This window comes from Gobio gobio (assembly GCF_949357685.1).
Source record: "Gobio gobio genome assembly, chromosome: 11".
NCBI lineage: Eukaryota > Metazoa > Chordata > Actinopteri > Cypriniformes > Gobionidae > Gobio > Gobio gobio.
Window position 1 is genome coordinate 6,968,822 of NC_137104.1, and position 21,567 is coordinate 6,990,388.

At 37.8% G+C, this 21,567-nt stretch overlaps 2 protein-coding genes across 6 annotated transcripts in view; both read right to left on the bottom strand.

The window, feature by feature from the left end:
* pum1 (pumilio RNA-binding family member 1) overlaps positions 1-2,589 on the bottom strand; it is a 43,286-nt gene extending 40,697 nt beyond the window's left edge. For both annotated transcript variants that reach the window (XM_079829218.1, XM_079829217.1), the window contains exon 1: positions 2,503-2,589. The gene's annotated coding sequence lies outside the window, so the exon portion shown is untranslated. The remainder of the gene's footprint in view (positions 1-2,502) is intronic.
* Positions 2,590-3,875: 1,286 nt separating this feature from the next.
* On the bottom strand, positions 3,876-20,761 carry nkain1 (sodium/potassium transporting ATPase interacting 1; the record flags this gene model as incomplete). 4 transcript variants are annotated; one of them, XM_079829299.1, is made up of 8 exons in its annotated part: positions 20,562-20,761; positions 20,054-20,356; positions 17,480-17,617; positions 17,272-17,352; positions 13,497-13,694; positions 13,343-13,403; positions 12,180-12,261; positions 3,876-6,417 (listed from the first exon to the last, which is right to left on the bottom strand). In XM_079829299.1, the coding sequence occupies exons 2-8, from the start codon at positions 20,105-20,107 to the stop codon at positions 6,408-6,410; spliced, it is 624 nt and encodes a 207-aa protein (XP_079685425.1). In that variant the 5' UTR covers positions 20,108-20,356; positions 20,562-20,761. The 4 variants fall into 4 exon arrangements, with proteins under 4 accessions (XP_079685425.1, XP_079685426.1, XP_079685424.1 ...); XM_079829298.1 differs by having other exon boundaries at positions 5,641-6,417; positions 17,459-17,617; positions 20,562-20,738; XM_079829300.1 differs by lacking the exon at positions 20,562-20,761 and having other exon boundaries at positions 5,594-6,417; positions 20,054-20,432.
* Between the last annotated feature and the right edge of the window lie 806 nt (positions 20,762-21,567).

A 21,567-nucleotide genomic window follows, 5' to 3' on the forward strand; every position in this document is an offset into this window, starting at 1 on the left:
TTAACTGCCTACTAGAGTGTTGTGCTGACTGGCCAAATTACATCATGTGTGCAAAACAATTCAACAGCAGAACGGCTGTGTGTGCAATTAATCAAATTTTAGTTTCGATTTTGACTTCCAACTATCATGAAAACGTGATAATCAAGATAAAACGATCATTGTGCGGCATTCTGTTAATTTCCTTTAAAGCGGCATTCGCCCCTCCAAATCAGTCAAATCATGTGACGAGTTTGTCATAAAATGCTGTCTACTTTTATTTTTAAAAGGGTTATTAAAAGTGCATTAAACTGCGCAAGAGACAGATCCCCACATGCTTTCTGTGTGTGCGACACAAGACGGACTTGGGGTTCAGGCGTGCGCCTTAAACAGTCAAATATACACAAAAATATGTCCATCTTGGCTTGTATTTACATAGACATAAAGTTATGTCTTAAAGGGATAGTTCACCCAAAAATGAAAATTAGCCCATGATTTACTCACCCTCATGTCATCCTAGGTTTCAGACGAATATAATCAGAGTTATAGTAAAAAAGTCCTGGCTAATCCAAGCTTTGTAATAGGAGTAATTGTCGCTCTGTTTTTGAAGTCTATAAAAGTGCATCTATCTATCATATAACTGCTTCACACGGCTCCTGGGGGGGGGGGGGTGATAAAGACCTTCTGAAGCGAATCGATGTGTTTTTGTAAGAAAAATATCCATATTTAAAACTTTATAAAGTAAAGTTTCGGCAGATCGACTTCCGTATTCAATTTATTAAAAAAAAAAGTGTTGAAAGTGCCTCAGCTGTTCGAAAGGCTTACTCTACTTGATAGCCTAAGATAAATTTCTCCTAAGGGAGATAATAAAATGGAAATACTAAATACTACCAGGTACGCTCGTCAGCCGTCGCGTACGCATCTTGAAATGCGACAAGGCACTTTAACACTTTTCCAGGGAAGGCGATCGGCCTAAACTTTACTTTATAACGTTTTAAATATGGATATTTTTCTTACACAAACGCATTGATTCGCTTCAGAAGGCCTTTATTAACGCCCCGGAGCCGTGTGGAGCAGTTATATGATGGATAGATGCACTTTTTATGGACTTTAAAAAACAGAGCAACTATTACTGCTATTATAAAGCTTGGATTAGCCAGGAATTTTTTTATACAACTCCGATTGTATTCGTCTGAAAGAAGAATGTCATATACACCTAGGATGACTTAAGGGTGAGTAAATCATGGGCTAATTTAATTTTTTTGGTGAACTATCCCTTTAAGACATAACTTTATCATGCATTCGATCTTAAAACAATGCAAATATGTTAAACAAAGTGAATAACTTCAGTAGTTTCAATAATAAATCAGTGTATATTTAATTCATACAGTCAAGATTATGCCGTGTTTTAAAGTTTTAACTTGACTATTTTGACAACTGATTGTTTAATGCGATACCGATCCAGTCTGGATTTTCTCGATAACACCATGCGATTCAGATCGTGGATCATGATTGTTTGTTATAAGATCGTGATATGAAATTTTGGTTAGATTCAGCATGCATTTCCTCAACTTATTATTATTATTTTTTACATTACCAATGATTCTGCAAAGAATCTCCAACAATCAGAGAACTGGAACAAGCAGGAAAACTAAAATACTTAAAATCAAAGTTTGTAATGTTTCATGGCTTCAACTCTTAAACAAAGGCTTGTTTTTTTTAAGTGGATGTGCACTGTTGCACTGACACATTGTCCTGTAAGCTATTGAGCTGCCTAGCTAGACGCATATGATTCCCAAACAAAGTTGAGACAGCCATTGTCCTTCTAGATTACATGCACTTTACAGCCTGATCAGTTTCGCCATTACATGGCCCCAGCTCCACAGACACCCGGAAACAAGCGCTCCTGAGCTCGGATGGCTGCATGTAGAGCTCCCGGAAGTGGGCAGATACCGTAACTGGTTCCCCAGACCAAAGCGTGCGTTTGCATCATGGTAACACAAACAGGTAACAAAAGACGCGAGCCTTAACCCGCTAGCTAACGGCTCGAGGAGCAGGGAGAGCATAAACTGTCACTAACGGTGTACACGAACCCGGTGACACCAGACAGTCGCGAAACAGACGCTTTTATCACCCATTAATTCGCGACATGGGAATCGGTGAGGGGCGGAACTGTCTGGCAAGGCTTTGATCAAACGTTTTAATGACAATAACACGGCCTAAACTGGTTTCCAATAGAAAACGGTAACAAACGGGTGTGTAAAACGCACGGACCGGTACCTGTGAGTCCACGAGCCGGCTCTGCGTTATTCTACAGGTCCTCTTCCCGGTAACAAAAGGCCCGGGCCGTCTGGACAGGAAGAGCGCTAGACCAGGAGGAAGACCCGGGGAGAGGAGGGGGAGCCGCTGCCTTACAACAAAGCCCTTAAAATCACTCGTTACGCCTCATAACTCCAAAATATAAACGCGAGGCGAGCTAAAATGGTTCAGGAGGAAAAGACGGTTTCAGAACAGAGGTTTACTCACAGGTGGAGGATGCGGATGGTGACGGATTTCAGCCCCGGTTCGCAGCAGCTCCCTAGCTTTCACACCGACAACATGGCGGCTCGATCCAAGCAGACGCGCGCGGGGCATCATGGGTAGAATGAGAAGGAGCGCGTGCGGTTCATTGCGCCAAGAGGGGAGTGTCGTCCTTTGTTGTGCTCGAGACACACACAACAATGTACAGATTTACAGGCGATCATAATGTGAGACACGGATGCCGACAGGGGCGTTTGAACGAGCAGGGTTTTGTTCCTTTTATAAGAGCAGAAATGTATTCGTCTTGTGGCTGTATCTGTTGTTTGGGGCAAGACGTTTACAATTTATTCTGCTTCCACCCGCTAGTCTCAGTAGAAAATGCTAAATAAATAATAAATACTTTTTCTGTCAGGCGATTAATTCAATTAAGTCGCAGCTGGTGTGTTTTTTTTTAAAAGTTACATTTATTATATTATAAGTAATATAATATTATTATTATTTAATGTAATAATACTTAGAAATCTACCATTTTGTGATGTGAATCAAGCAGTGTTGGGTAAGTTACTCTAAAAAAAAGTAATAAATAAATTAGTGTAATTACTCTCTTTAAAAAGTATTGGATTACTACGGACCCACTTTATTATATTAGATGGCTACTATGTACTAACATTTAAACTAATCATTTGATACAATGCACTTATTGTGTACATACATGTGTACTTACATTTTATGAAGTACTTGTAGTAATAACATTTGTAATTAATTTCTGTTGTTACATTTATAATTACACTGTTAACACTTCCCTTACACCTAAAACTTACCTATACCGCCACACCTGTCCCAAACTTTACCCGTATCCCACCTTAATATCAGCAAAAGTGCTTTGCAATATACAATATGAACACAATAAGTACATTGTGCTTATTTTTTGATGCAAGTGCATAGTAGTTAGGCCACCTAATATAAAGTGGGACCCTTATTACTACCGTAATTACTTTCTAAATCCCATATCAACCTCGACTATAGATACGAAACTGCACTTATTATTCTTTCAAAAAAACATTTACAATAGCATAAATTATTGATCTTTATATTATATTGTTATTATTTATATTATCTTGAACTGAGCAAAGTGTGTAAAGGGAGAAGGTTACATTAAAAACATACATTTTGAAATCCACTATTGTTTTATATAATTGTTCTATAGTCTACAGTATTTAATGCAATTACATCAGAAGTAACTAAATTAAATTACAGAAAAATTAAGAGTAATCCCTTACTTTACTTTTTTCAAGGGGAACGTTATTAAATTACAGTAATTCGATTACTTAGTAAAGAATTACACCCAACACTGGAATCAAACATCGCCTATTCAAAATGCGACCACTGACATGTTTTTATGTACAGTATAATCATCTCAGTCTCATTAAATACAATGGATACATCAATAATAGATGATTTAAATCGTCTTTCAGAGTGGCAGTACTTTTAGTTACACATTTTACTGGTGGAATTAATAAAAACAGTTGCAAAAGCCATGAGCTACTAGAAAAGAGGCCTGTTCTCTAGTATAAATCGCATTCATGTGAATGAAAACAGTCCTCTATTCAAAATGTGACAGCTGACTTGTTTTTGTGAGTTATCATCTGGTAACACTTTATTTTACAGTGTCAGTTACATATGTTACATGTAGTAATAACTATTAATTATGCATAATTACATGCAATTATCCCTAAACCAAACCCAACCCTAATATTACTCAGTACTTAAATCTATAATTAATTAACAAAGACACCTTAAAATAAAATGTAACCTATAATCTCAAAACCTTAATAACACAATGTGAATAATGCATTAATAATAGAACCTTTAAAAAATAAAATATTAAATATTGTAGTTGTATGAACTGTAAAAAGAGTTGCTGTCTTACATTTTTAAGTACTATCAACTGTTTGAGTCATTTCAACTTAATGACATTAAATTTAGTTGAATCTTGTATAGCTTGCTTAACTTATTTTGATGAGTTAAAGCAACGTAAAAACAAATGTTGACATAACTTATTGATCATATTTTTTTTTTACATTGTGTGTATTATAGTGTTTTACATGATTTTAGGGATCGTCCTTCATTTATTATAATCTTTCAGAGAAGCAGCTGGTTAAGACACCAGGTCATAGGGTAAAATGTAAGAAGATATCAAACAATCCCAGTTGATTAATCCGTTTTGTGTTATTAAGTTTTCTGAAATGTCATGTTTAAATATGCAATATCTAATTAAAATATGCACTAACTTGCACACATTTCCAGAAAAGGAATCTGAACATTGGATAAAGCCAAAATTCGTATTATTCTTGTTCAAAAATCTTTTTTTTTTTAAAGATTTTTATGGCCTTATATTAAAATCTACAGATGCAAATAGATCAAGGCCCGGTTCCACAGACAGGGCTTCGATTAAGCCAGGAATAGGTTTTGGTTTAATTAGGACATTTTTATAAACATGCCTTTAAAAACCACATTACTGGTGTGCATCTTGAGACAAAACAATGGTACCGACATATTTTAAGATGATTTCAGTGCAAGTTGCTTTCAGTTAAAACAGCTCAAACATGCTTTGTCTGCAAAACCAGGGATGAAGTGTAATAAAATAAACACTTAAAATGTGTATTTTGGGCATGGTTATGGAAGCAAATTAGCCAGTGCATGATGGCCACACAATGGTTTTTCCTCAAGAGTCTAGCCGTAAAAGCAAATTTGGTCACAAATGTAACAATTTAATAATGGAAATATTAAATGTTTCTTTTCTCTCAACAAACATGGTTGCAAACACATGCAGTTCTAGAAAAGATGCATTTTCTTCTTCATTATAAGTTGCAGTCCTTCTAAAATAACAGGCTGCCCGAAATGTGAGCAGCTACTTAACTGCCTTTGTGTAAATGGCAGAGGGACACTATTGCATTTGACCTACAATGAGATAAAACAGGTCTGGTCCTTGTCTTCACATCTGACTCTCTCAAGGGAGCACTAGTTTTATACACTTAGCCCCGTGAAAACGAGACCGAGCTTTGTATCCCCATCCATCAAAGACAGTGCTTTATTTCACACGAACCCTCTGTGGTGCATTTATTAGTGAACAAGACAAAGAATAATCTAGAAAGAGTTTATTATGCTGAACAACTGTCCCGCCCTTCAGGTGTGTCCCTCACACACACACACCCACTCGCTCGCTCACACACACAGACAAACACAGCCTTCCTGAAACAAGTATTGTACATTAACATACATTCGCTCTAAGCTTGTGTTCAAATAAACATTTATGGCTAGTCACATTATGTGTCAGGTACATATCAAAACTTGTGTACATCGTCACAATCAGAAACGCACGTTCATGCACGCAGACGTATGAGGGCCACCCACTCCTCTAGCGTGAGTTTTACATGCACAAAGTCCTACAGCATTCCCCAAAATACACATCTACCCAACCTAAAACATTCATCTAACACGTTACATTATAGTGTCTTATATCAGAGTATAAACAATCACGCGCACACACCGGAGAGAGCTGAGCGGGCAGCTCCGGCGTGTGCTCAAAGATTACCTGGGTCAAAGGTCGGCCACCTTGTGAATACACAAACATATACAAAGGCCTATGTGCTCGTGCACATGTGAACACACACTGTCTTCAAGTCCTGTTTAATGATGCTCGTCTAAGGATCTTGTTGTGGTCCTGCCCATATGCTTGTTCTCTCTCCAGAACTCTGGCTGGTGTGGCACTATATGTTTTCCCCAATAGAGGGAGACAAAGTTTGAGAGACAGACGTTGAAGTTGTAGCACATTTCCCACAATGCAGAGGACTTCATCTCTCAGAGATAAGCAGTTGTTTTCCTCTGAAGGTGGGCTTTTCCTCTGGTTTCTATCCAGCCCTGTATATAAGTATAAAAACATACATTTACAAAGTGAAGTTTCTAAACCAATAGGCTGTGGCTGTGTGCGATTACGGACGCTCTCTTGAGGAGATACTTATTTTAAATAAGTAATTACTCAGTGACCCTAACACCATCACTGCCATTCATAAATCATAACCCATGGCCTCATGGGATAGTAAAGTGTCCATCAAATGCACACTTCAAAATCTCGCCGGAAGTAGTAGGTCATCCGGGTACTCTTTGCTGACTCTTTTATAGCCCTATTCGGACGGTAATTGTTTCTCACATGGGAATTTGCATGCCACCTCAGTGATAAAACTCGCATTCGGATGGTGATTTATTCACGGTGGAGCAGCGAGTTATGTGATCCTGGCCACCTGGGAAAGCGCTGCTCACGTGGTCAATAACATGATTGTATGCTGTAAATAAAATGTCATATGCTTGGTATAATAAGAATAAAAGCATATTTAATTTAATAATAGGAAAATAATATCCTAATTATTATTTAATTATTTAAATCTGTTTAAAAATAGGAAGATGTATAGACGCACATTATACAACCCCAAATCAGAAAAAGTTGGGACACAAAAAAAAAAAAGAAGTGATTTCTAAATTTACTTTGACTTGTATTTCATTGCAGACAATATGAACACAAAATAGTTCATGTTTTGTCTGGTCAACTTCATGTCATTTGTAAATATGCATCCTTTCCTGTCATTCAGACCTGCAACACATTTCAAAAAAAGTTGGGACAGTAAAGCATTTACCACTGTGTGATGTTGCCATTCCTTTTCACAACACTTAAAAGACGTTTAGGGACTGAAGACACCAAGTGATGAAGTGTTTCAGGTGTAATTTTGTCCCATTCTTCCTGCAAACAAGTCTTAAGGTGGGCAACAGTATGGGGTCTTCGTTGTCGCATTTTGCGCTTCATTCTCTATTGGAGACAGGTCGGGACTGCAGGCAGGCCAGTCAAGTACCCGTACCCTCTTCCTCCGCAGCCAGGACTTTGTAATGTGTGCAGAATGTGGTTTTGCATTGTCTTGTTGAAATATGCATGGACGTCCCTGGAAAAGATGTCTTCTTGAAGGCAGCATATTATGCTCCAAAATCTCTATGTACTTTTCAGCATTAATGGTGCCTTCACAGAAGTGCAAGTTACCTTTGCCAAGGGCACTGACACAACCCCATACCATGACAGACCCTGGCTTTTGGACTTGTTGCTGGTAACAGTCTGGATGATCCTTTTCTTCTTTGGTCCGGAGCACACGGCGTCCATTCCTCCCAAAAAATACCTCAAATACTGATTCATCTGACCACAGTACACGTTTCCACTGTGTGATGGTCCATCCCAGATGCCTCCGAGCCCAGAGAAGTCGACGGCGCTTCTGGACACTGTTAACATAGGGCTTCCTTTTGGCACAGTACAGTTTTAACTGGCATTTGTGGATGTAACTACGTATTGTGGTACTTGACAAAGGTTTGCCAAAGTAGTCCTGAGCCCATGTGGTGATATCGCTTATAGATGAATGACGGTTCTTGATGCAGTGCAATTTTCTCACGTATTTGTTGGCAAACTGGCGATCCTCTGCCCATCTTTGCTCCTAAAGGATTAGACCTTTCTTGGATGCTGCTTTTGTACCAAATCATAATTACAATCACCTGTTGACATCACCTGTTTCAAATCACATCATTATTTAACCATTTTACCTCATTACTAGCCCTAAATTGCTCCTGTCCCAACTTTTTTTGAAATGTGTTACAGGTCTGAATGACAGGAAAGGATGCATATTTACAAATGACATGAAGTTGACCAGACAAAACATGAAATATTTTGTGTTCATATTGTCTGCAATGAAATACAAGTCAAAGTAAATTTAGAAATCACTTCTTTTTTATTTATTTGCGTTTTCCATACTGTCCCAACCTTTTCTGATTTGGGGTTGTCGTTAAAATGGTTTTCTATCTCAAAATATAGGATGACATTTTATTCCACATGGAAATGAGCGGAATTAATACAGCCTTTTATATACATGAGCTAAACATAATGCTAGGGCTGAGAAGAAAAAAAAATAGATTTTTCGATTAATTGTTTTTTAAAATGTGGTCGATTCCAAATCGATTCTCAAAGGCCACAAATCGATTTTTTTCCATATTTATTTTCGCAGACATTCAACATAAGATAAACATAAATCGAATTACTAATATTCTCCAATAGATGTCACCGTCTTATTTGCCTTGCGCGGTGTTACAAAGGAGCGAGAGGGGCGCCTGTCATTCATTCAGTGCTTAAATGTCGGCACCTGGTGCGTTGACGTTTGTAATGCTGAGGTGAAATGCTACAAATCTGCGGAACCATTTGATGAGACATCACCCAGACGTTGCAACACCCCCACACACAACCGCTAAAGATAGGTCACATACATGCGAATGCTTGCCTTGCATTATGATGATCATTGTATTAAACTTGAGCGTTCACTTAAGCATGTACGTTAGCCATTATAGACATATTCAAATCAATAGACGGGACCAATAATTCAAACAGATTTCCTCAAATAAAAGTTAGTCCACATAAGTCACGTTAAGGTATTGTTTTTAGTTACCACGGCAACTACTTGTGTCCAGGTATGAACGCGCTTCCTTGTGTATGAAAATTAACTGCACACACGACGGGCGGCACAATCGCAAGAAAAGCTTGTCGTGTACTGAAAATCATCCAATATCCTTTTTATGTTTTAGAATAAATATATCAAAATATCCATAAAAACAAAATTGTATAAAATGCAACTTTATTCTAAAAAATGTATCTGAGAAGTATCAAAATTGTATTGTATTTAACATAATGTATACATTTGAAATATAGAGATGGGTTCTGTTTTAATGTACCCAAGTGTACCTAAAATAAAAAGAGTTTAAAGAGCACCTATTATGGCATTTAAAATGTTCCAAATATTGTTTTAGAAGTCCCCAACAACAGTTTTGCATGCATGCAATGACAAAAAAGACTTTAGTTTTCTTATAATATGCATTTATTTTTACCTGTTTTGACAGCGATTCTCAAATGATTCCTTTAGTGATTCACTTTTCAAAACCCCGCCTTTACGTGACGCTAATCTGCGGTGATTGGTCCGATGACCCAGTCAGTTATGATTGGTAAAGTCTGTGCAGATATTTTCGGAAACGGAAAGCCCATCACCATAAATGGTTTTCGGAACCTCTTAACTGGATTGAGGGCGCATTCGTCCTCAAGCTTTATTTGTTTAAATTAGCTCAAAAGACTGTCAGATGTAAGTAATTACCATGTCAATCTATACATCATTTAAAAGATCTAAGAGTCAAGCTTCCATTTTTTACCTCTGTTTTATTCTCAAAGTCTTATAGTGACAGTAATTTGTTAATATGTGTCAGGAGTTATGAATATGAAAACCGCGTCTGTACCGTTTGATTGTATTATGAGCCTCAGCTGATCTCATTCATAAAAAAACTCCTCTATTCTCCTCACGAAGACTCGCGACAAATCAACATCCCTCAGGGCTTTTAGTTCAAAAGTGTGCAGATGAGGAGACATATTGATAGATTGTCATATGTCTGTGTCAAATTTCTAAACATTAGTATTTTTTATTCAATACTTCCTCAAAATGCGCAGATGTAGCCTAATCATTTGAGTCTTTTATGTTTTTTTTTTAATTCATACTGGCAGCCGGAGGGCGCTCTGTGCACATGTAGTCCATATATGGTACAGACAGACGAAGAAGAACCATGTGCCATAATAGAAGTCCATTATAAAAGCTTCCTGAGATCGCGAAACATGCAAATAGAGACATTTGAAGACTAATAAACACTCAATCGCGACGATGTATGGTTTGTCTTCAAGCCACTTAGTCTTCAAATGCTCATCCTTGGGCAGATGAAAAAAGTTTGCTTTTGAGTGGCACTTCAGAACACAGCGTCTCGTGGCCATGATGTTTTCTAGTTTTCACTGCCGTCTTGGAGCGCAATAAGTGGGCGTATCGTATTCAAATAACTTGACAAGTTGACGTCATCTAGTCAGAGAAAAAGCTTCGGTCTTCTAATGATTCTTAAAAATGACTCAGAGTCGACTCTTACTTTTGAAAGAAAATAACTATATATACGGTGCACTGTCATATTTCAAACTTTGCAGGATGTTTTTGTTCACTTAGATCTAGGTTACACACTACATGAAAGGTAAATTTCGAAATTCCATGATAGGTGCTCTTTAATATACAGGTTTGTGGCTCTTAATTTCTTTTTAATTACCCACTTGTAAACTTATGTTCACTCTTCTTTTTTATAAATATAGTATTTGTATTAAATCTATATTCATGGAGTTGAATCGAGAATCGAAATCAAAAATCAGATCGAATTGGAACATCTGAATCAATACCCAGCCCTACAAAATGCTGCGGTTATTTTAAATGTTTACGTGCTTTTCTTCTTTTTTGAGCAGTGATGAAATATATTGCTCTTGTAAATATTTGCCTGCATTTCAGTAATAAAAGTCTAGATCTGTAAAAATGCATCTAAATTACAGCGAAGCGCAACCGTACGGTGGTCTGCAGTGGTCAAAAAGAAAATAAACAGTGAATTTTGAAGTGATATATTCTTGAAAACTCAGAGATGGACTCGGAAGTCAATTAAATTACCACACGAACATTAGGTCATTCGGCCGGGGAATTTTACGCGGATAGTGGGAGAAAAACACTGACATTCTGGATTCGGACAGCAATAAAATCACTAGCCCCTGTCAATGATGAAAATACCTTACGACCCCACGAGAAACAATTACCTTCCGAATAGGGCTTATGAGTACTGTGAATTCAGACACTTCTTTTGTCACATACCTTTTTTCGCCTACTATTTAGTATGGAAGTATGCGAACTCGGACGCAGCCTGTGTTTGAAGTACTACCATGCTACTTCTTATAGTACATAATAGTATGTATACTGTGCAATGTATGCAAATTTTCACAGCCGAATGACCATATATGTCAAAACAAGAAATATTCAACTGCAGACCTTTTTAACATGTTTTTCATGAAAAATAAAACATAACATTAAAATGCAAAATAACATAATATTAAAAATGTATAAATTAGTAAATTGTTAAATTAATGAATAGGTCATGTAGATAAAATATTATAAAACGATAAAATATATAAATATACATTTTCTGGACACGACCTAGACAAACAATGTGATGTAACAACAATGTGGCACATTACTTTTGAAATGTTCATCTTGCCATTATATAATGGCTGCGTCTAAAATCACATACTCTCTTGAGTAGGTACTTGTTTTGAATATATAAAAAGTAATTCACAACAGATAAAAAAGTATGTTCTATATATGAGTGTGTGTAGTATGAATGTATTCCTGAATGTATACTGTCAGCGTCTGCCATTCACAAATCCTCTCCCGTGGCCTCATGGGATAGTAAAGTGTCCATCGTATGCACACTTCAGAATCTCTCCAGAAAAAATAGGTCATCCGGGTACTTTTTGCCTACTCTTTTATGAGTACTTTGGACATTTTTCGCCTACTATATTGTAGGGAAGTATGCAATTTCGGATGCAGTCAATCTGTTTCACATGCTATTTTTTAAAAAGCCGTAGGCTGTTGCAGTGTTTAATGCAAAGTATTCAAAAAGTTGTAAAGCTTGATAAAATCACATTTCTAGAGACTACATTTTGAAAGAGTACAATTTTTAGTAAAGAATGATTGAACTGTATCTGTACTTACGTATAGAGAGGCTGCAGCTGTAAGTGAGAACTCTTCTGTGGAGGCTGGTAACTATAAGAGTCCAATCCAGTAATGAAATCAACTGCAACAGAGAGACAAACAGTCATTAAAACTTAAAGGAACATGCCACCTTTGTTTGAAAATAGGCTCATTTTCCAACTCCCCTAGAGTTAAACAGTTGAGTTTCACCGTTTTTGAATCCATTCAGCCGATCTCCGGGTCTGGCGTAGCACTTTTAGCATAGCTTAGCATAGATCATTGAATCTGATTAGACCGTTAGCATCTTGCTAAAAAAAAAATGACCAAAGAGTTTAGATATTTGTCCTATTTAAAATGTGACTCTTCTGTAGTTACATCGTGTACTAAGACCGACAGAAAATGAAAAGTTGTGATTTTCTAGGCCGATATGACTAGGAACTATACTCTCATTCCTGTGTAATGATCAAGGAACAGAATACACTCGGGAGTCGGTACTACAGAAATGCTGGTATCGTCACATTTTTTATAATTTCAGTACCGACTTGGTACCGAAGTACCGGTGCTTGTGACATCCCTAGTTCCTAACCATATCGGTCTAGAAAATCTCAACTTTTTTTTTTCTGTCGGTCTTAGTACACGATGTAACTACAGAAGAGTCGAGTTTTTAATAGGAAAATGTTGAAACTCTTTGGACATTTTTGAGCGAGATGCTAACGGTCTAATCAGATTCAATGATCTATGCTAAGCTATGCTAAAAGTGCTACCGCCAGACCCGGAGATCGGCTGAATGGATTCAAAAACGGTTAAACTCAACTGTTTAACTCTAGGGGAGTTGGAAAATATTTTAAAAAAAAGTGGAGTGTTCCTTACACTTAAAGCCTTTATATATAATGTATTATAAAAGTATTGTTTATGCATTAATTATACATTTTAATGCACCTTATTATGCATGTAAGATCTCATGAATAATTGTAACAATTTATAATACATTATAATATAAACCTTTAGAAAGTGCAATGCATTAAAACGCATGACAAACAACCAATTTGAGATGTAACAATGAATCTGCTAATACTATAATGCATTATAACGTACATTATGAATAATGCATTATACATGAAGGCTTTAAGTGTTAAGCACTTCAATATCATTGGAATTCCGAATTGCAAATACAGAACACTTACAGCTGTCCTCTTCATCCAGGAAGACTCTACTGACATAGCAGGCATAAACAAATCCAAAGAGCTGAAACACAGAGCAAACCACGTGAACAGGCATTCAGGTGCCAAACATTCATCTAGTTAATGTAAAGAAAGGAGATCAATCGGGAGCACTCACTGCAAGAAACACTTGCAAGGCTGAGCTGACCACCTCAATGTATTGGTAATCCAGTAGACAGCCACTGACAGTGATCACATGATGATCCTGAGGAGCCAATGGTGAGTCGGGCACTGGAGTAACTAAGCAACCAGGCCCATTCTCCATCCACCAGGAACGATGAAGTGATGTGTTAAATGTCATCAGGAAATCCCTGTCCTGCAGCAGAACACAAACAGGATTTAGAAGGCACGAAAAAATCCACTAATCCCCCGAATTTAGTGATTCAGGTAGTCAGGAATAGTAATTCAGCCTTTTGCTAAATACATTGTTAATTTTATTTCCGATGCATCTGTTGTGATTATTTTATTTACATTTCTATGTAAAGCACTTTGAATGATCATTGTGTATGAAATGTGCTTTAGAAATAAACTTGCCTTGCCTAATCATCAACTCAACTTTAACTCTGTTTACTAGTTATATTTGCTCAATTTTAGTTTTATTAACATTTTGAATTGAATTTTTAGTTTTCATGTTAAATTTGGTTTTAACTTTAGTAATTTTGTAATGTTTTTTTTTTTTGTCATTTTATTTGTTTAAAAACAATTCTTGCTATTTAGGTTTAATACCATTGTATTTTTGGTCTATTTCCAGTTAATTATTTAATATTTACCTTGTTTCAAACATTTTCAGTAAAAAAACATAAATTTTTAATTTATATTTATATTTTATTTCAGCATTGTTTTAATTAATAGAAATGTTTTTAATATTTCGTTTTAGTTAATGTTAATAACCCTGTAATCTATATATTAACTTTTTTAAGAAAAGTTGCCCGCCACCACCAGCATTTTTGATCATTTTAATAAAATGTTCATGGCCCCCAGAATATTTTATTGCATGAATATGAACATGCAATGTTTAAAAAAAAAACAAACAGAGCATCTACTTATTAAAAAAAAGCAACATTTAGAACAAATGTTTTTTATTCAAAGACTACAACGTGCATAAGTAATGCTTTTATCGTTTTTTTCCCCTGTGTTTTGATCCAGAGATGTAATAGAATAAATAGAAAGCCATATTTTCCGACTACATCATGTTAATCAATAAACTCTTTTACGGGACACCCAATTTTCATGATCGAAACAATTCCCAATTAACCCCTTAAAGGTCCCATGGCATGAAATTTTCATTTTATGAGGTATTTCAACATTAATATGAGTTCCCCTAGCCTGAATATTGTCCCCAAGTGGATAGAAATGTTGATCGGGGTAAAACCGAGTTCTGGCTGTCTCTCTCTGCCTTTGAGAAAATGACAGGCCCGACTAGCCAATCCTGAAGGCTCCTGGTTTGACGTCCAAGCAGGCACGGTTTCCTCCCTTTCCCCCGCCCAGAGAATCTGGCACGCCCATGCAAACACTCGAGAGATCATTAACGTTACTTGTGAACGAGTGAACACTGGCAGTTTCTCAGTGTTTGGATGTACAAATGAAAACAGAAGTCTTTCTTCAGTTCCTTCTGATCTGTGATCAGTGATTTCTGATGTGTAGCTAATTATTTATTATTTGTGGACACGCAGCGGCTTCTCTCTCTCCCGACAGAACGGTGTTTTCGTGTTTTCTATCTTGAGAGTCAGTGTTTTTGTACGTCCTCGTCGCGTCTATCTGTTCTTAAATGTGCATACAGTCTTTTCTGTTTAACATCAGCAGTCACATCTTTAGAGATAAACTTCACACACGCCGAAGCTCGGCCTCCAACATCCCCGACCCCCAGTACTGCATCTGGCCCACAGCGGAGGCACCAAACGCGGCGTGAGATTAAGCAGAAGGAGGGTAAGCGTGAGGGTATCTGGGCTAGGCTAGCCAGCTTTCCCCACAATAAACTGGATTACATTCGATTACAGCTGTTGTGTCTTTGTTTGCGCTGTGTAAGTTACTCAATGCGCGTCAACGACGCTATTCATATGTTTGGAACATATCTAGAAATAATGCTATATTCAACACTTACTAACTCGTTCATCTCGCTGTAATGATACATTGCATGTGTTACAAAGTTGGTAGAATAATGATGAAGAGGACTCGGTGTGACTGGGACTCGTGTTTATTCAGAACTCTCAGATACAAACACAATAAACTCGCGCTGACTGACAGCGCTCTCATAACTCAGTAGTTACTATAAATAACTTTGTTAGCAATCGCTTCGTCTCCGTGATGTCCGGTTCGCGAACGAATCATTCTTTTGAATCGGTTCTTTTTAGTGAACCGAACCAGTTCACCAAATCGGACTGAATCGTTCTGAACGGTTCGCGTCTCGAGTCAGCGCTGATCCATAATTTACTAAAGTTACTAACTTTCTGACATGAGTGACAGTCCCTCCGACTAGAAATAAACTAATAACCTGAAGTATATGCTAGTAACTACAACAGTTCACCCTGAACTGAGACATGCTGAGAGAACTGATGAGAAGTGAACACAGGTCCATCCGTCTCTCTGGCAGACTCGTGCCTGCTCGTGCCTCGTTAAACCACGCCCCCTCCGCTCATTTAAAATGCAAAGATGTCAGCCAATCACAACAGTGGGCGTTTTTACTGAAGTCTCACAGCAGACACGCCTCTTGAAGCAGGGCATTCAGCCACAGGGCAAACAGCAGTATAGAAAAAATGCCTTTTATTTCTAAATTATGACATTTTATGATGTAAAAATCATACTAATAATATAAGTACACCTCAGGAAACACTATAAAATAATAGAAAAATGCCATGCCATGGGACCTTTAAGCCCTGAAGGTATTTTTTGAGTTTTTTTGTCTGAGTGAAATACACAAATTTAAAGACTCATAACTCCAAAACTATAGCAAGGAGAGTCAAATGGTCGGTATCATTTGTTAGAACACTTTTTATATTTTTAGAAAATATATATTTTATTATATTTGGACAATATATTGCTGAGAAACTGTAACTTTAAATAATTTTACAAATATTTCTTATTTAACATTCAATAACTCAGGAAGGAAATAGGTCAGCAGAAAAAAATATTTTTTGGTGACGTTCTATATGTTCTATTTGTCCTATATGTGGTCTGAATCTGGATCAAATTTTGTGGCGATATCATAAAGTAATCAAAAGTTACAGCCTTTAGAACAAAGGTAGCCTTTTTGTTCAGTCCTTGACATTTACAAAACTGTTGTTTTCTGAGTGAAATACACAAATTTAAAGACTCATAACTCAAACTATAGCAAGGAGAGTCAAAAAGTATGTATCATTTGTTAAAACACTTAATATTTTTAGAAAATATAAATTATTATTACATTTGGACAATCTAATGCTGAGAAACTGCTGATAAAAGACATATATTATTACAATATTATGTATATTATATTATAAATATTATATAATAACACATAATGGGTATCATTTTAAAGCTTAGAATCTCAGCTTTCCAATGCATCTATCCGTTTTGATAAATTCAAAACGAGCGCTGAGTTATTCATCTAAACCGGAGTGTATCGCCCACGGGCGGTGATAGATGCATTGAAAAGCTGAGATTCTAAGCTTTAAAATGATACCTATTTTATGTTATTACATTCAGCGGTTGCTTAGTAACAATTTTTTTCCGGCTTCGGGTTTAAGGGGTTAATAAAATCAAATAAAATGCCCTTAGTTTCACTTGTAAATACAGGAGAAAAATTCATATTGACTTTAAGAGTGCATGAAATCAAACATATAATCAGACTCTCAGGCGTTTTTACACAAAGACTTCTCATAGACTGGAGTCTGGACAGATGCAGTAAATCCACCTACCTGTGAAAGGTGGCCAACTTCCAGGTAAAAACAGATGATGAAGGAGTTCCAGCCAACCCAGAGCACAAGCCACACAGCATACTGAAAGTGTGCACACACACAAACATATATTAATGAACGCAGATGCAGTCTTCAAAAAGACACCATTTTCAACAGTAGGTGCAAAAAACATGGTTGTTTGTCTCACCATGATTACGCATATGCCTACCAGTATAAGATATCTGGAGCGGATTTGCACGGTTCCAAACACTCCCAAAATGACGGCCACGATGTGCAGGAAATTGGCAAGGATGGGAGCCCACTGATATCCCAAAAAGTCAAACACCTGCCTCTGTAACGCAGCGACCTGTGAACAAACCAAGAGCAGATTACATGCACAATCATTCAACATCTATGCACAATACAGACAATGTCACGTATAGCTGTCAACCATTGCCCTAGACTTCAAAATGAGTGATACTGGGTTTATCTAGGCAAATATGAGCAAGCTTGCGCTGCAGACTCCTAAGTTACATTGGCAGGAAAATGGTACACAAAATCTGGTCTCGCTGGCTACTGCTCTTGGCAGAACTGGACATGCACAGCATCCATCCAAGAAACGGCCCAGTGCACATTAACCACGGAAAATTCTTCGGAGAAGGATCATAAGCCATGCGAATCTGCGCCAGAACGCTGGAACGTCCATCTCTGATCAAGCACTGCACATCCTCTGCCGCTTCGCATATGCGTTTATTAAATATTTTGGCTAATTTGATGATGGAGTGAGTCTGGTGGTGGGTCCGTTTAGCCAAACTCCCAAGCTGTGTGTGTCTGGTGCCATGTTTGCTGAGCACTTTAATTAGTTTAGTCCTAAGGTCACCGTCGAAGGCTTTTATTGAAATTATATGTTGGGCATAAAAAACATTAGCTCACCCAAACTGAAAATTACCCCATGATTCACTCATCCTCAAGCCGTTCTAGGTGTATCTGACTTTCTTCTTTCAGCCAAACACAATCGGACCCAAGCTTTATAATGGAAGTAAATAGAGCCCCGAGATTTTTGAAGCTCCAAAAAGTGCGTCCATCCATCATAAAAGTACTCCATACGGCTCCAGGGGGTTAATATTATCCCTTTATACACTATAATCACTGGCTTCCGGTAACGGCCATACACGAGTCTAGCTCCAGCTAAAAGAGTGACCTTTGACCTGACGCATTGGCAAACCTATTGAAGGACAGAGCAAAACAAAAAAACGAGCATTTTTTAAAGAGGAGTTTGAGTTTGTTGCCCTATTTGTTTGAACTCTCACCTGAGCTGAAGCTACTCCTACATCCCACATCATGCGTCGGGTCAGAGGTCACTCTTCCGCCGGAACTCGACTCGCGGAAACCAGTGATTATAGCTTATATATATGGATGTTTTATTACATTATAGGACTTTGTTAAAGTTTTCATGTTAATTTTGGTTTTAACTTTAGTAATTTTGTAATGTTTTTTTTTTTTTGTCATTTTATTAGTTTAAAAACAATTCTTTTTATATAATTTTAGCTTTTGTCCATTTCCAGTTAATAATTAAATTAATTAAATGTACCTTGTTTCAAAAATGATCAGTAAAAAAACATATTTAAAATTAATTTTCAATTAAAATTTATATTTTATTTCAGCGTTATTTTAATCAATAGAAATGTTTTTAATATTCAGTTTTAGTTAATGATGATAACCCTGTTCCTGAGAAATATGTTTGTCTAATCTATATATTAACTTCTTTCCTTTTAAGAAAAGTTGCCCATTTTCACAAAACGTTCATGGCCCCCATTATATTTTATTGCGTGAATATGAACATGCAATATATCAAAAGAAATAAAAGCGCATCTACTTATAAAAAAGCAACATTTTGAACAAAAAGCTGAGAAAATCAGTTTTTTATTCAAAGACTACAAGTAATGCTTTTATCGTTTTTTTCCCTGTGTTTTGATTCAGAAGATGTGTAATAGAATAAAAAGAAAGCCATATTTTCCTACTACATCATGTTAATCAATAAAATTTTACGGGACACCCAATTTTTATGATCGAAACAATTCCCAATTAATAAAATCGAATAAAATGCCCTTAGTTTCACTTGTAAATACAGAATAAAAATGATTTGTGAATGGCATTTCATTATTAACCCCCTGGAGCACTTTTATGGTGGATGGATGCCCTTTTTGGGGCTTTAAAAGCTAAGTTACCATTCACTCCCATTATAAAGCTTGGAAGAGCCAGGATATTTTACGCCGATTGTGTTTGGCTGAAAGAAGAAAGTCACCTATGATGTCTTGAGGGCGAGTAAATTATGGGATAACTTTCTTTTTTGGCTGAACTAACCCTTTAAACATTGACTCAGTACAGTACAGGTTGCACTGGACCATTAAACCCACTTAAGCCAATGGCAAGTAAATAAAAATATTGCCTCCGCACATATAGGAGAGATCCCAAAGCGCTGTGCCGCAGCTGTTTCCATGGAAACTGCCTGGAGCCCCACAGCCCTATGAGAGAAGAGCCCCTTTCCTCAGGAGGCCCCTCATCCTCACATGCAGGTCACCTGTGTGTTCATGCACAAACAAATCATGCATATGCATGCATATCTGGGGCATGAAGTTTCTCCAAGCAAGCAAAGTTTTGACAGGTGACTCGATTGGTCCCCTGAGAAAAAGGGAACCAGGGCACCCCTTCCAAACCAGAACCTCAGGACAGTGGACTCTCTCACACAACATGTTTTCAGGTTAGACTAGACATGAATTGCACATCAACATCAGTGTCTTACCAGCTGCAGGCAGCAGATGACCACCAGCGTGCACCTCCCGTCGCACCGACCCATGCTCTCGCGCTTGAGGCACGGCTTGGGCCCCGCGAGGCGTCGGGAGAAAGCGGAGTCCCCGGTGAGGTCCAGCTCGCTTCAGGGTCTTGCTTCACTATCACCGTTCAAAACATCAAGAAGCCCACCGGGCCGCGTGCATCGATGCCCTCGGATGGCTGCCGGTCATACCGGACCTCCTCCTTTGAATTGCCCTGACCGAAGCGTCCTACAGCCCCGCTGCGGATCCGAATCTTAGCGGTTCTGCCACACCTTCATTCCGTACCGGGTAACAGCCCCGAAATAGCACAAAGAACAGAGGAAGAGTCAGTGAGCGCGTTTAACAGGCAGAAATGAGCATCATATGATAAGCATCAGACGGAGCGCGAGCGGGGGGTGTAAGGGCGCGAGGTAAAAAAATAAATAAATAACGCAAGTAAGATCTGGAGCGAGCACAAAGCGAGTCTTTGTGACTTACCGTGAGCTCCGGTATTCGTTTTTCCGAGCCGATGTACCGTCGGGGGTCTCAGACTGGCGCTGTAGTTTGAGTAACCATCCTCCAGCTCCGGCTCTTTGTCAACATCGGCACCGGGAGGAGGGCGAGCGGAGCGGAGCGGGGTTTGTGGGTGGAAATCAGACACCCTCGTGCGAGTCTGACTGCAACCCGCTCGCGCAACCGCATAGAGACGCTCGCCGCCCGCTTGGCACAACATGAGGCGTTTTACAGAGCACAAAGAAAACCATCATGCGGCTGTGGACACTTATTACAAAGTGGAAACATAGCTATTTTTAAACACATTTTACGTCAAATTATGCATGGTGTACACATGCGCAACATGCACTACAGTTTTAGTACACACACTTATATACAGTAATATATAGTATACATATGTGTGGTATGTATGTATGTATGTATATATAATATATATATATATGTGTATATGTGTGTGTGTGTGTGTGTGTGTGTGTATATATATATATATACATACATAAACACACACACATGCACAATATACACTAGTTTTAGTACACACACACACACACTCAGTTATATACTGTAATACATTTACATACAGACACAAAACATAAACACATACATATGATATAGCTAAACAGTACATAAGCATACACACACACACACATACATATTATGGTACATATTAATGTATATAACTGTACTAAAAATGTATTGCGCATATACACTATTATGTTGGTCCCCCTTTTGCTGCCAAAACAGCCCTGACCCATCGAAGCATGGCCTCCACTAGACCCCTGTAGGTGTGCTGTGGTATCTGGCACCAAGATGTTAGCAGAAGATCCTTTAAAGGGATAGTTCACCCAAAAATTAAAATGACCCCATGAATTACTCACCCTCATCCTAGGCATCCTAGGTGTATATGCCATTCTTCTTTCAGACGAATAAAATCTGAGTTATATAAAAAAAAGTCCTGGCTAATCCAAGCTTTATAATGGCAGTGAATTTG